We start from the raw sequence: 15,947 nt of genomic DNA, 5'->3' as shown, positions 1-15,947 counted from the left end.
ATGTCTGGCAGAGGCAAGGGCGGGAAGGGGCTCGGCAAGGGGGGCGCCAAGCGCCACCGCAAGGTGCTGCGCGACAACATCCAGGGCATCACCAAGCCGGCCATCCGCCGCCTGGCTCGGCGCGGCGGCGTGAAGCGCATCTCGGGCCTCATCTACGAGGAGACGCGCGGCGTGCTGAAGGTCTTCCTGGAGAACGTGATCCGCGACGCTGTCACTTACACGGAGCACGCCAAGAGAAAGACAGTCACGGCTATGGACGTGGTCTACGCCCTCAAGCGCCAGGGACGCACCCTCTATGGCTTCGGCGGCTAAAGCTTTTTGCTCCCAGACGATCTCAGGAACCCAAAGGCTCTTTTTAGAGCCACCCACTTTTTTCTAAGAAGAGCTGTGATAATTCTTTTTTCTGAAAGAACATTTGAACTATCTGCTGTTCAATTTCGAAAGCGTCTTAAAACTAATGCTTATGGAGTACTGTTAAAAGGCTTTATGATTAAATAAGTGCAATCTAATGTTTCAATTCTGCTAATAGCGAAGTGGTTTTTCCTGTGTAGAAGAAATGCTATTTTCATTTGTGTACTCCTGAAATTCCTTTGCAAATGTTGTGCCATCCTAAAAAGCATTTCAAATTATCTTTATAATGAAAGCAATGTTTTATTTACAATTTTTAAAACTTTCGCCTATTTCAGCGTAATTATCTGGAATATTATTCTATGTCTTGTATCTTAAAATTTTTGTTTAACAGAGTAGATAATCCACTGCAAGGAAGATAGGGAAACCAATTTATCAACTAGGGAAAAATGTGAAAGTTGCTGGCATGAACGTTTTCTTTCTGCTATTTCTAAATAAAGTTTTTTCTTTACTATAACCTGTCCTCAGTTCCCTGTAAATACTTTTTTCTTTTCAAACACAATTTCAGGAGTGGATCTAACAGTTTTCTAGAGTATATATTTGGGGGGGGGGGAACATTACCAAAAATGATTCCCCCGCAACACTTACTAAGAAAATGTCAAAAGGAGCCTTGTGTAAAGGCTTTTCTCATTCTCGCAATTCTCCCACATTCTCATCCTAGGAGTGCTTCTAAAGTATTGATGTTGTGTTTCCTTCATCACCATAGGAAAAAAACCTGCAAAACCACGTTTTTAGGTTTATATAAAACTATCTGTGTCATTAACCACTTGCAAACAACATTGATCATGCTCACTTCCCGTTTTCTCACAGCCTTAAAGAGTAGGGGCAAATTAAATAATAGAGTAATTCCATATGCCTTTTTAAGCCCTTCATTTCACAAATAAGTTAATTTTCTAAGTGTTGTCAAAGTAATTATTTTACCTGATGATACTTATGATCTCTCATGCCAATTTTCCTGGAGAAAAGAAAATAACATGAGAAAAATAGCTCAAAAATTCACCTCGATTGTTATAGCTTGCTACATACTTGTTACAGCTTGTTACGTACTTGTACAGCTACAAGCTCGCATTATAGGATTTCTTAAGCGTCTGTCTCTGTGTTTTGAGATACCAGGAGACCTTTCCCTTGGGGATAATGTGCCTCTTACTGTCAGAAGGAGCTCTGTATGTCATCGAAGGAACTTTTTTCTTCTTTTTTTTCAATCAGCCCACAAAAAAAATCTTTTAAAATAATTCGGTCTTTTAAGAACAGCTCCTGAATTTGAACCTCCACACGGCTTTTAGTCTATCAGGAGCCTGGCAGAGAGGGAAAGCCGGAGAAGCGGAAGGGATGCGAGCGCTGTGTCTGCAATTCCAGCCCCCGCAGGCCTTGGACTCACACCGAGGGAGCCGTGACTCGGAGCGAGGGTGAGGAGAAGTGAGAGTGCAGGCAGTGGCGAATTCGGCTTCTCTAGGCCCCGGGTGGGATTTTCAAGGTACCCAATGAGGTCGCGTTTCCTATCGTCCAATCAGAGACGAGGCAGCTCTATAAATACCGGCGCTGCGGAGGCTATTCTACTCACTTCTATTTCAGTAGGAGTATTGTGTTCTGCTGACGATGGCACGTACGAAGCAGACGGCGCGTAAGTCGACGGGCGGGAAGGCGCCCCGCAAGCAGCTGGCCACCAAGGCGGCCCGCAAGAGCGCGCCGGCCACGGGCGGCGTGAAGAAGCCGCACCGCTACCGGCCCGGCACGGTGGCGCTGCGCGAGATCCGGCGCTACCAGAAGTCGACGGAGCTGCTGATCCGCAAGCTGCCCTTCCAGCGGCTGGTGCGCGAGATCGCGCAGGACTTCAAGACTGACCTGCGCTTCCAGAGCTCGGCCGTGATGGCGCTGCAGGAGGCGAGCGAGGCCTACCTGGTGGGGCTCTTCGAGGACACCAACCTCTGCGCCATCCACGCCAAGCGCGTCACCATCATGCCCAAGGACATCCAGCTGGCCCGACGCATCCGCGGCGAGCGCGCCTGAGGTTTCTGCTGCAGCCCCTCCCCGGTTCCAGCAGATACTGAGGCAGCCCGCATAGACCCAAAGGCTCTTTTAAGAGCCACTACGTGCACAATGAAAAGAGCTGTAGCATTCTTTTAAAATGAGTATGCTTTAAAACGTTTTCTCAATTTTTTTCTAGGTTGTGGTGGTTTGTATTTTGGCCCCAGCTGCTCTTTGTTATTTTTTTCATGTTTTGCTGCATTACCAACATATAAACATTCATCTTTCATAAATCTCATCAGGCTCTAAATCTCCTATTCTGCAGTTCACCGGTGTGCTTTGCGAATACTGAAGGGGAGTAACGGGCACTTTATGACCACTAGGTGGGGGAGGAAAGACAAAATTGGAAGGGTGAGATAAATGTTAGTTTAACAATGGTGAACAGAGAACATTAGGCAGAATGGTGGTTCTTACATCGCTACGCCAGACTCGAAACAGCTTGGAGGGGGCGGGGCGGGACATGGCTCTGTTCGGGACGGGGAACTCTGCGCCTTAAACTCTCCTGGCTGGCTGGGTCTAGAGAAGAGCAGAAACTTCCCTCATCTCACTGGAATTGTGTTACTGTTGAATGTGGCTAAGATAGTCTATTTTAAAGGAGGCTGCTGCCTTGCTCCAACATTTGTTAACCCCGGGAGCACAAATACCTGTCTCAAAAGCTGGGTTTTGAGGCCGGTCTCAAAATGATGCACGACCCTGCTGAAGAGATAGGGCATGTGAGGCTTTCTCACAGCACGGAGACGTACCTTAAAAGGACAGGAAACTATGATTGAAAAGTACTGTACACAGGATAACTAGCAGGTTTGACCGGACTTGTTACCATTGATAATACAAAACTGTGGAAAAAAGTTTATATATTCCCTGAGTATTTTTTGAGGGGGGGTGGTGTATTTTTATTAAGAGTTTTATAAAAATCTTGGAGTGGAAATTTCTGTACTCTTCCAATAATGACTGTACCTGTATTTGTCTTTGAACTTGCACTTCCCTAGTGGAAACCAGGCTTGTTAGCTAAAAGTAACGGAATCTGACTTGAGACAAGTCCAAGCAGCGTGCTTATCTTGATAAGCATTGGCCTTGGGCAAGAGGAGGAGTGCAACAACTTACCTTGCAAAGATGTGATGGCTTTCAGTCTAACTCTTTAACAAAGACCCTATATCAATGGAGTGACACTTGGGGTGAGGTGGAGGCCTCACAGCCCACTTCTGCTTCCATGAAGCCAGATTGCCTTTCTCCCTGCCCCCTTGATCGACAATGCAATAAGCCTCATTAAGAGCCAATTGGCACATGATAATTGACTCAGTCCCACCTCTCGGAGAGCAGGAATCTGGCATTTAGAATCCTCCATTTTGAGGATGCGAACTCCAACAACGGGATGGGTTGATGGGCCTGGACCTCTCTCCTCCGCAAGCAGGGATGCCTCTTTGGTAAGAATGGCGCCTCTGACTACGTCGGTTGTTACCGGGGAAAATATTACTAACTGAATTACGAACTCGAGCTTGACTTTTGGAGTAAGTGTATTTATCAATGACAATTTCAAACTTGTTATATCTGTCGCCTTAATACATCATCTATCTTTTCAATTTTGTGAAACTATTTCATTGAAAGTCCTTGAGAGGGCTCTGATAGGCAAACGTTGACTCTGATAAGTGGCTACACACATAATCCTTTAGACATAAACTTTTGACCAAGTCTGGAACTAAGGCTGGATCCAGCTGCACCTAAGCTCCCCTCTGAGGAGGAGTTCAGAAAGCAAGGGGGTCTGTCCTGAAGCCTGTGACTCAACAGGAGTGTTTCCCTCAGCCACATGTCAGACTCATACTCTTAACGTGACATTCCCCAGCTAGTGATCACGAGATTTTATGCAGTCAGAAAAGATGCTGACTTGTCATATTTCTGCAGTCAGATTTCTAGGATTCTTCAGACAATAGTGGCAGTATATATGTATGTAGCTTTCAATATTCCTTATAAGGACCCACCTTTGCTTGAATCTTTTGAGATACGCACACAGGAGTGATCAGTCTAACAAGAGCCTGAGCATTAAAATAGGAAGTTAAAAATTAGGCTGCAGATTCATAACAGAGAGTAGTTGCTGTTTCTCCCATTATTTTGGGAAATATCTTCCCATCTTCTCCCTGGCTGGGAAAGCTCACAGTTGGTACCTGGGGTGTAACAGTCCTGAGTGCTGGGTAGTGCTGAAGGGTGTTATTAAAAGGCAGAGCAGTTGCCTGTTGTCATTAGAGGCTTCTGGGCACCATTTGCATTCTTTCTCTTAGAGATCTTTTCTGCATTGTAGACACAATTTCAGAGACGGCACTCGGATGGATGAGAAAAAAAGGTGGAAAAACTTGGTAAGTGTAGCAATCAGCCAAGATTAAGGTTTGTTTTGGGGTTTCTTTCCCCTCCTCCTTTTTTTTTTTGCTTCTTTTTTTTTTCCTCCCCCATAAAGCCCCTCAATGAATTTGTTGATCTTCATGGCCTTATTTTGAAACCAGGTTGCAATGGAAGTAGAGAGCTGCAGTGGTACCAGGTGATGAATGGAACAGCTGTGCAATCTGTAGTGAACAGAGGAGCTAGTGTATTTTTTGATTTACTGTCTTTCAAACAGAAAGTATACTTTTTTAAAAGATAGATTTCACCCCTGTTTATTTGTGTGTAAATTTAAAACTTTTCTGAGTTTGTAGTGAATCAGAATAAAAGAAACCGAAATGATACAGAAAGAAAATATTGGCAGGTTTTGGAATTGAAGTTTTATACTATAGAATAACTAAGATTTCTCCTTGTCTTGAGAGGCAGCATGATGTGAGAAGAGACTTTGCGCTTACAGCCTGGGGAGTTGTCACGTTATAGGGCAAGGCAATTTGGCGGAAAATAAACCGCTTTGTGTTCCAGCTTGTCCTCAGATATCAGAGGGACTGGGGGCAGCTAGGCTTAGATTCTGAGTGATGCCCAATTCCCTGTGGTACAAGTCTGGTCACGTCCAATGTATTGAACTCTCACGATTATGGATACACTCATAACACCATACACTTTCAGTCTAGTCGCGTTCCATCAAGTAGCGTGGCCACATTTAAGGGATTCGGTGGTGTTCAATAAGAACTCTTGTTACCAAAAATTGTAATGAAGAAAACTCTCCAAACCAAATGATAGTTTAGAAAGCCGACATCAGTTTATTGCAGCGCTGGGTGCATGGGGGATTTCTCCTCCTAACATGCACACTGGCTTAAAATCATGACAGGTATTTAAAACAATTAACAAAGTTAGTTATGCCTACTGGCTCTACCCCTTAATTAACTATTGGTTAATACTTTTCTTACTTCATCTTAAAGTAATAGTTCTCTTTTAATTCACCATGCATGCTCAGAGAGTAGGGGCTTAATTGGATTGGGGGCTTTTCTAGCTAGGAGGTGTGTTCTTTAGCATTATAATGAGACAGGTTAACTCTAGGGCACTATTTTGGCATTCCATTCTATTTTTCTAAGATTCGTCCTTGTGTTAATCGTTATTGCTAGTTAGCAGAGAGTTAGTGAAGACAGTCTTTATCTTTAGTAAGTCTAAGTGCCAGGTGCAGTTGTTACGAAGTACCTTCTTTACATTCTTCTCATTCTTCTTACTTGTTTTTGACACTAGTTTTTCAAGATGTTCTGTAATACTCCCACGGCTAGATTAGTGAATAGTGCAGTTTATTGAAGCAACAGATGCACAAGTTCTTTTGGATTGCTGGTGATAAAATTACTGCTTGCAAAGCATGTGCAAATACCAAGAATATGAGTAATACAGCCTGGCTACAAACGCCTTAAGTTATAAAGCAACTCTAAAGATTTCTAAGTTTCCTGGGGAAGCACTTGGTATAACCAAGTGTTTGAATCTTACCCAAAGGCGTCCCTGTGGGGAGAAGAGAGGCTCAGCTGGTCGACTGATCCCAGGTATCAGAGGTGGTCTGCGATGGTATCTTCCCTGTCATCCCTCCTCTCTTAAGCCATTTTTATATTATTTGTCCTTACAGGTGGAACTTGAGTGACTCTAGTCATACATACCTCTATTATAATTGGTGTAAAAGTTTCTCATTCTGCCTTTAAAGGTACTAAGAAAAATCCAGAGCGCAAGCACAGTGAGGGGTGGTCGCACTTTTGAGGTGGGTGGCTTTGGGATGGAGGGGTGTTTTTTGGTATTGTAATGAGATTATAATAAGCAAAGTTCACCCGAAGGACAGTATTTTGTTAAAAAGTGACAAACTGTTGGCTCAGGGTGGTAAATGTGCAGCTTGGCGGTTCCATAATACCTTCCAGTTCCCGTCTTATCACAGAGCCTGGTTGCCGTGTCTCCACTCCTCTCCACCCTCCATGCTGTTTCTCTTAGAGTCAGCGCACCAAACTCCCCTGGTGTTGCCAACATCTGAGGTTGCCTAGGGAACTTCTGTGGGATGGATTACTTGCATATTCGCCACACTCCACCCTGAAGATTTCTTCAGTGCTGTACCTTTAATATAAATTTAATTTCTAAGTTACCTCCAGCAATTATTCCACAGGAGTGAAGGAAACCTTCCAACAGGCCATAAATAAAAAACTTCTGTGTTCTCTTAAAAGTCAGATGACAAAAGCATAACCTCAGTCCTTGCTTCTACTGGTTCAGTTGTCCTAGAGCATATTTAATGTTAATCAGAAAAAAAAAAAAGTAACTCTGTCTTAATTCTAACAAGTACTACCTTGTTAACACAGTAAGATTCTACCCAGTCCTTTTTACCAATTTTACTGGGTAGGACTGGTACATGACCTGGGAACACAGACAAGATATTGACTACTTATCAGTCATGATGAATAATTTCCTCATTCACCCTTGAAAGCAGGTTCCACAGTTTGGTATCAGTGAGGGCTCCTTACAGAACCTGGGTGTGCACTGAGTAAGGTCATTTTTGTTGACCCTGTGACCTCACTCTTTATTTATTTACAACTGTACCTGAGGTTTTAGCCATTTTAACCTTTGCTAACCTCGAAGTGTTGCCTAGCTACAAACTTTTATTCCAGTTAATAATACACTGCCAATGTGGAACAACAATTAAAATCAGGATGGAGCCTACTGAAGTCTTACAGTGTAGCCAGACATATAGTTAATTTTAAAATTATAATAATATAATTCCTTTCAAATCAAACTTACAGGCACAGTCTCCGTGCTATTCCAGCAGAAGCACTTTCACTTTCAACTTTATAAAATTGTCACCCCTTACTCTGCAAGTGGTGATATACAAAGAGATGAATAGAACAGAACAGTTCAGAGCCCTACAATGATCACCTAGTCCAACTGCAAAGTAGCTTCTTTCATTTCATCTGCTGTATGGTATTGTTGGAACCACAAAAAATAAAGCCAGATGGATAAAGCCGAGTGGTGCTGAGGCAGAGGGGACTGGGAAAGAGACAGATGTGCATGGATACTGAGAGGAATTAAAATTTGTGACTGAAAGAAAAGCATGTGTATGTGTGTATATATACAGAAAGTGTACATATATGTGTGTATATACATTCATACCTACATCATTATGCTATGTCTTGCACCTACCATGTTTTACCTTTTGTGTAGTGTCTCTGAAACACACCCTATGACACTTCTTGCAGGGCTCCACAGATGTCACTCAAGTACCTGAATTTTCATTTCAGACTGATTTGGCTGGTAGCATTTACAGAAGCATATTGGGTAGGCCAGACTCCATTATCAAGGGCAGAAGAAAGGATGCTGTGACAACAAAGAAGCAAAAACGGTAGTAATCTGAATGTTTTATTTGTGAATGAATAGAAAAGATGACTTCTCTGAAACAGCTAGAGTCTGCAAGACTTGACACAAAATCAACCAAGAAATTGAAGTGATCTAAAGGCCAACTGTAATTTCCTCACTACAAAACCTTATTGAATCAGCTGAATTCTAGTAAATGTTGACCTTCTGACCCCCCCATGTGTATTCCTCTACTGACTCCTCCTTTTTATCATCAAACACAAAATGCTTGTCCTCAATTCTCAAAACCATATAAGCATGTGTATGGGATGACCCTGCTAAACCGGTTTCGGAGCACAAAGGCAAGATGCAGGGAGCTGTGATTCGGCTAAGCTTTGTCTCACTCTGACAGATCCTTATCTATGCAGAGATGACTTGGGGGGAGCTGCGGAAATGGCTCAGCCCGGGGTTGCCTGAACAACCGAAGCCCGAATGGAGCCGTGAATGATCCCTTAACAAACAACATGCCCTGAGTAGCATTCCACCACTATTCAGTAACTTTGTGCGCTAGACATCACAAAATTAGCTATACAGACTAAGGAGCCATCAAGGCACCAGAGAAAAGCATTCACGCATAATCCTGCCCCCACCCATCAAATCAGGGAATAAAACCCATAAGGTTTGGGCAGAAAAGTGGGGAGTCTTCTTCCAACCGATACAGCTGGCCTGTAGGAGATCCTTTTCCCCTTGTCCAGGACACTTTACAAGGTAACTTCCCAGGCATTAATAGGCCTTACCTGAGAAAGAGGGTAAGTGATTAAGAAACATACATATGGTATTTGGTATGCTTTAAGATCTGATTAGTGCACTCTTTTAAGGTATTAATATCTAACGCGCTTGTGCTTTGTGTTACTACATTCTGGAAATCGCTTGTAGGCTGTAATAATGTATTTAATTGCAATAGTGCATTCCTCCGTCGTATCCATAAAAACCTGCAATACTGGCATATTGGACCTGTGAGTGAAGTTCAAATAAATTGTTAATTTGAACCTTACATTGAAGTCTCTTTCTCTCTGTCACAGTGTTATCTTCTACGGGCCTCTCATCCCTTACAAAGCTGCCAAGGCTTGACAGCTGATTCCTTTCCCCAGCTGTTTTGGTCCCAAACAAAAGGCACAAAACTTTCCCCTGTGCCGGTGCTCTGCATTTATTTGGAAAATGGCGGGGGGGGCGGGGGGGGGAGGTTCCCAGGAAGAGCCACCAGATTCTCTTTGATTTTTCCAAGCTCTCCTTTGTCCTCTACTCCAGTCTTTCCTCGAAGTCATAAAGCAAACAAAGAAAATTGAGAATATAAATGGCAATTCAACCAATTTATCAATTTTCCCATTTTTATCCCTTGCATCAGGCTTATCTTCTTAGCACTTTTTTTATTCATCTCATACTTAGAGAGGTATGGCTCTCAGATACGTAGTACAGTGTTAAAATTTTTATAGTATATCCTCCCAAGAGTAATGATAGAATATATCTGCATCAATTTTTCCTTAATAAAAAGCTATTTGAAGATTCTCTTCCAATGCTAATTCAGCTTATGCCTTCCACATTGCTTAAAGGTAAAAACCTGCACTGGTCCATAAAAACATTAAAAAAATATTTTCACAGGAAGCACCTAGTCTGGCGAGGGGGCAGGAAAAAAATTGTCATAGGCTTTCTGTCCTACTTTTTTTTTTTAAAGATTATAGCTCTTACCACGATTAGTAAATGAAAAGTATTTATTTACCTTATTCTGAGCATACCTTTTTTTGATTTCTGCAGTTATTTGCTGAATAGTCGACTAGATATTTCCAAGCCCCTCACTACAACAGCCTGTTACAGTCCGACTTAGAAACATGTTGTTTTCACTGGAACTGCGGTATCTGATTGCAAAGGCCTCTTGACAACACTGTCCACAGAAATCAGCTGAACACAGAGCTGGGGAGGGTGGGAGAGAAACAAACTAAATACTAAGAATATCAGTACTTACAGAAAAGTCCCAAAAACTTAAAATGCCTTAAAAGAACTTCGGGATGATTTAGTCTTGTATCCAAGTATCAAGAACGACCGTGTCACAGCTCTCTTGTGCCATGTGGTGGCTCTTAAAAGAGCCTTCAAGGTACGGGGATGAAGGATCACAAAGAGGGGGACCTGTGGCAGAAGCCTCAGGCGCGCTCGCCGCGGATGCGTCGGGCCAGCTGGATGTCCTTGGGCATGATGGTGACGCGCTTGGCGTGGATGGCGCAGAGGTTGGTGTCCTCGAAGAGCCCCACCAGGTAGGCCTCGCTCGCCTCCTGCAGCGCCATCACGGCCGAGCTCTGGAAGCGCAGGTCGGTCTTGAAGTCCTGCGCGATCTCGCGCACCAGCCGCTGGAAGGGCAGCTTGCGGATCAGCAGCTCCGTCGACTTCTGGTAGCGCCGGATCTCGCGCAGCGCCACCGTGCCGGGCCGGTAGCGGTGCGGCTTCTTCACGCCGCCCGTGGCCGGCGCGCTCTTGCGGGCCGCCTTGGTGGCCAGCTGCTTGCGGGGCGCCTTCCCGCCCGTCGACTTACGCGCCGTCTGCTTCGTACGCGCCATCACTCTGAGAGAACCAAACCTCTTCTTCGAGCCGGTGCTGTAGAATGGTACTGTTGCGTTGCCGTGGCGGCTTTTATAGCATTTCCCTCTCTCTGATTGGCTGGCAGCAATGCTCCGTTATTATTGGATACTTTCAAATTCGAAAAGCCCGCCGCGAAAGCGCGCCTATTCACCAACCGTCCAGCAGCGCTCACTTTCTCCGTGTCCTGCACTCGCTGCTCTTGTTTTCGGTTTTATTTATTTCTTACAGCAATTTTTATAGCCTATCTCGAAAATGAAAACCTTCAGCGAAAATTGCTCAAAAGGTAAATGGGTAATTGTAAATTATGCTGTCCTCAACGCACAGAAGATGCATGTTTATTTTCTTCTAATTCACTGAAACTTGAGATTTAAAAGATAAGTGTTGTAGCGTTTTCCTCAATAGAAATCCTTGTAACAGTTTTGGGGGGTTTTTTGTTCGGGTTTATGTGGTTTGTTGTTTTGGTTTGGGGTTTTTTTTGTTGTGGGGTTTTTGTTTGCTTTTTTTTTTTTTTAACACATAGAGTAACTTCAATCTGGGAATAGTACAAAGCAATACTGTAGCTGGTATGGTAAATGCTTTTTGGATTAAGATTAATTGTACAGGAAAATGTTCTAATTCGAGGGACAGTGTTTTCAACTATTTTGAGTTTATTTCAGCATATGAAGTATTCCCAGGCTGTTGCTGAAATACAAAGTATGTAGTCCGTGACCTTTCAATTTTTCCCACTGCATATTTCTGGTACATTTTACTATGCAGGAGAGTTGTCCTTAGATCCCGAGTAGAGAAGAGCTTTCGGACGAAAGGAGGACTGGCGCTGACAGGTCATGTGGAGAACTGCTCTGGCTTCAGCAGCCCTACGTCGAAAGAAGCAGCTTCCTAAGCTTTAACGCAGCAGACACATAAAGAATAGTGGACAATTCCCTAAAAACCACTTTCAGAGGACAGACTTGGGATCACTCCGGTATTTAAAGTTTTACGAGAAGGGGTTCGTTCAGGGGGCCACCAGCTGTGACACCTCCCACCCTATGCCCGTACATTTCCACGTGCCGAGCATCATTACAGGGATTAACATAATTTAAATACCAATACATATATATATACTGCAGCTGTTCACTTAATTAGTAAAAAACAGACTATGAGAGATGCCCCGCAGGGCGACGCATACCTGTCTCCAAGCCGGGCCAGCTCACCAGCTTGAAACACGAGCATAAGTTTAGGGGTTTTTTCTATCCAGCTACCTCTTTCTATCCAGCTATCCTCTACCTTAATTTTTTTGAGAATAAGTAACGGTAGTCCTAGGTACATTAGATGCTAATTACACTGCTGATAGTGAAATAAGTAACTTCATATATTCCCTAGTCTGCTTAACTAGTATAATCCCTAACACATTAGGAATTCGGTTAATTATCAAGCGTTTAACTGTTTCTTGAAAAGTATCTATATAGTAATTTACTAACGAAAAACAATTGAGTGAAATAAAGCCTAAAAACGTTCACTTTCCTTTTATCACTTGTAACGCAACACAGCTCTTTCTCAGTTTAAGTGGGTGGCTCTTAAAAGAGCCTTTGGGTTCTCGAGATCGTCTGGGAGCAAAAAGCTTTAGCCGCCAAAGCCATAGAGGGTGCGTCCCTGGCGCTTGAGGGCGTAGACCACGTCCATGGCTGTAACCGTCTTCCTCTTAGCGTGCTCCGTGTAAGTGACAGCGTCGCGGATCACGTTCTCCAGGAAGACCTTCAGCACGCCGCGCGTCTCCTCGTAGATGAGGCCCGAGATGCGCTTCACGCCGCCGCGCCGAGCCAGGCGGCGGATGGCCGGCTTGGTGATGCCCTGGATGTTGTCGCGCAGCACCTTACGGTGGCGCTTGGCGCCCCCCTTGCCGAGCCCCTTCCCGCCCTTGCCTCTACCAGACATGATACTACTAAACCGCGGGCAACGAGTGTACTGAAAGAGAGGCGGCGCGGCGGCCTTTATGTGGTGGGAGCCAACCTGGTTGGGGACTGCAGCGAGGAGGGGCGGGGTTCCCGCCAGTTTTTTCTGCCCCGTCACAAAGCTTGATGGACCATCGCTTGCTGTTACCTGTTAAAAAGTGCTGTACAGTCTACAAAGTAAATAGAAATTACACCTCGCCGAAGAAAAAAAAGTCCCAGCGACGTACATGTTCGTAACAATTGGAAAGCTTTTTCCCCCTCCTCCTTGGGTTTGTATAAACCCATTTCCTATGCATATGTATGTGTATTTTATTTCTTGCAGTGACTGAGGTTGGTTTGAATTACTTTAAATTCTCATTATTTTCATGCTGTTGTTCATTAACGGTTTTGTTTTATTTGTATTCAAAGTTCTATAGACTTTTCTTCAGAAGTTTTAATGTTTTGAAATCTCTTACTGGCTTTTCGGAATTTTCCACACTATCTGTGCTGTTAGGTTTTCTAATATATTGGGTTTGTATATTGCTTTCCACCTCCCATTTCTTAAATGGGAAGTTTGGTACTCTTCCGATTTTCACACAGGCAATTTTAAGTCTGTAAGCACATATTATCTAGCAGGCAGTTTAGAATGAACCTTTTATATTATTACCTTTATATTAGACTGTGACTTTTACTACTTTTGCTCATTTGGAGTTACTGCTGTGGGGATTTTTTCCTTATTTCTTACAAAAATTTTGTTTAGTATAACTATAGATAGAAATTTCCTCTACCTTAATTAGTAAGACAATAATCTTCTCTTATACTGCAGATCAAGCTTTTCAAACTTTAGCTGTTGTTTTATGGGTCTAAATCTATCCTGGAAACAGACAAGATTCTCAATTAGTATTTATGAAAGTAAGGAGCAATCCTTGTCTAAAGATGTTACAAATATCACAGTATAAGAACATTCTGAGCTGGAATAACTACTAGACTAACGGTTTCATTTTTTCTGGAAAAAGAAAAAAGGGTTATAATTTGATTTTCTTCCATCCTTTTATGTGGGAAATGCAAGCATAATTTCTACATAATCTTTTAAACTGTGCCATATTAGAACATATAATAAGTAGTTTATCTCTATTGTGCAACTAAACTGGGAAGGAGTAGCTTCCCTCAATCTATTTAATAATGATGGAATTACATTCCATCATAAAACCAAAGGACGGTTTTACTCTTTATGATCATATTAAAAACCTAAAAGAGGAGCTCATTATCCTGACATCTCAAATATTGTTTCTAATGCTATCCCTAGATGCTTTCATGGTCAATATCAAATCTATGTCTTTTTGTGTGTGGGTTGGGTTTTTTTTGTTGTTTCAGGTTTTTTTCTTAGAAGAAGATAACAAATGTGATTTAGATTAACTAGGGAGAAGAAAATTTTAATCTGCATCACTTCAGAAAAGGAGTATATTAAGAAACATGGGAATGATCTTTGCTTTTCCTTTCTTCCAATATGAAATAACCCTCACTGAATCAGTTACTATTATTCACCTAGCAGAAGCATTCACAGCTTTTACCTAGTCTGTAGCAACTGTGCTTCCTGTTGCAGAGGTGCCAAGGGAGGCATAGGTATAATGGGTCATCTCCTTAGATTTGATGTAGTCCTAAGCATACCTCCTTTCTCTTCCTGGGAGGAGTGAACAGGTGAGCTGAGTATGATATTGGGGCTTAAAAAAGGTATTATGCTTGCTACAGTTCCTAGTTACACAGAACTGTCAGGTTACAAAACAGTGAACAAACTCAAGCCTTTTCTGCTGTAAGTAGCCTAAAGAAGGATTCCAGAACAGTTGTGTGTTGGTTTTTTTTTAATTATGACTTTGTTTTCTTCACTTACTAGTGCCTCACTAGCAGCAGAACACCAAATTTCAACACTCCTCCCTTTCTGCTCCCCAGCCCCTGCACATACTTACTAGTGACAGTGCTCAAGCAAGAGCACTTAAAATTTTTTTCATTTCGCACATATGTAGACTAAGGACAGATCCACAACAAGATGGAATCAAGACAGATATAGTTCTGCGAGATAAAGTTCACAAGCAGAGTCCCCCAGAGCTCAGTTTTGGGGCTAGTCTTGTTTAATATCATTATCGATGATCTAAATGAGGGGATCGAGTGCTCCCTCAGCAAGTTTGCAGACAACACCAAGTTGGGTGGGAGTGTTGTTCTGCTTGAGGGTTGGAAGGCTCTGCAGTGGGATCTGGACAGGCTGGATCGATGGGCCCAGGCCAATTGGATGAGGTTCAACAAGGCCAAGTGCCAGGTCCTGCACTTGGGTCACAACAACCCCATGCAATGCTACAGGCTTGGGGACGAGTGGCTGGAAAGCTGCCCATCGGAAAAGGACCTGGGGGTGTTGATTGACAGCCGGCTGAATATGAGCTGGCAGTGTGCCGGGTGGCCAAGAAGGCGAAGGGCATCCTGGCCTGGATCAGAAACAGTGTGGCCAGCAGGAGTAGGGAAGTGATTGTGCCCCTGTACTTGGCACTGGTGAGGCCGTCCCTCGAATCCTGTGTTCAATTTTGGGCCCCTCACTACAAGAAGGACATTGAGGTGCTGGAGTGTGTCCAGAGAAGGGCAACAAAGCTGGTGAGGGGTCTGGAACACAAGTCTTATGAGGAGTGGGTGAGGGAACTGGGGTTGTTCAGTCTGGAGAAGAGGAGGCTGAGGGGAGACCACATCGCTTTCTACAACTACCTGAAAGGGGGTTGCAGAGAGGTGGGTGTTGGTCTCTTCTCCCAAGTGACAAGTGACAGGACAAGAGGAAATGGCCTCAGGTTGCACCAGGGGAGGTTCAGGCTGGATATTAGGAAAAATTTCTTTACTGAGAGAGTGGTGAGACACTGGAATAAGCTGCCCAGGGAAGTGGTGGAGTCACCATCCCTGGAGGTGTTCAAGGAACATGTGGACGAGGCATTGTGGGACATGGTTTAGTGGGCATGGTGGTGTTGGGTTGATGGTTGGACTTGATGATCTTACAGGTCTTTTCCAACCATAGTCATTCTGTGAGTCTGTGATAGAGGCAAGTGACTAAGCCTCTAGTGTACTGAGAACACTTGCTTTCTATCCCCATGATTTTTACACTCAGCTTTTGGTTTCCATTTGTAAGTTTTCAGCTGCCTTGCTTATATTGTGGTTTTGCATCCTCTAGGTAATTAATTGATATGTTTTTAAAGTCTAGCACAATAAGCTAGGGCTCCTGTAGGGTATTGTGTCTGTATCAATAACCTCAGG

The 15,947-nt window shown here is 43.5% G+C and overlaps 2 protein-coding genes across 2 annotated transcripts in view; one reads left to right on the top strand and one right to left on the bottom strand.

The window, feature by feature from the left end:
• LOC132316938 (uncharacterized) overlaps window positions 1-15,947 on the top strand; it is a 35,947-nt gene continuing 20,000 nt past the window's right edge. Inside the window, 2 exon segments of the mRNA XM_059816956.1 lie at window positions 1-316; window positions 2,003-2,355. Coding sequence (XP_059672939.1) covers window positions 1-316; window positions 2,003-2,355 — 669 coding nt within the window.
• On the bottom strand, window positions 12,358-12,672 carry LOC104258269 (histone H4). Its single transcript, XM_009813289.2, has one exon. The coding sequence runs from the start codon at window positions 12,667-12,669 to the stop codon at window positions 12,358-12,360; it is 312 nt and encodes a 103-aa protein (XP_009811591.2). The 5' UTR covers window positions 12,670-12,672.

This window comes from Gavia stellata, chromosome 4, assembly GCF_030936135.1.
Source record: "Gavia stellata isolate bGavSte3 chromosome 4, bGavSte3.hap2, whole genome shotgun sequence".
NCBI classification, from domain to species: Eukaryota; Metazoa; Chordata; class Aves; order Gaviiformes; family Gaviidae; genus Gavia; species Gavia stellata.
The sequence above is the reverse complement of the archived record's forward strand: the minus strand, read 5'-3'. Positions and strand labels throughout refer to the sequence as shown.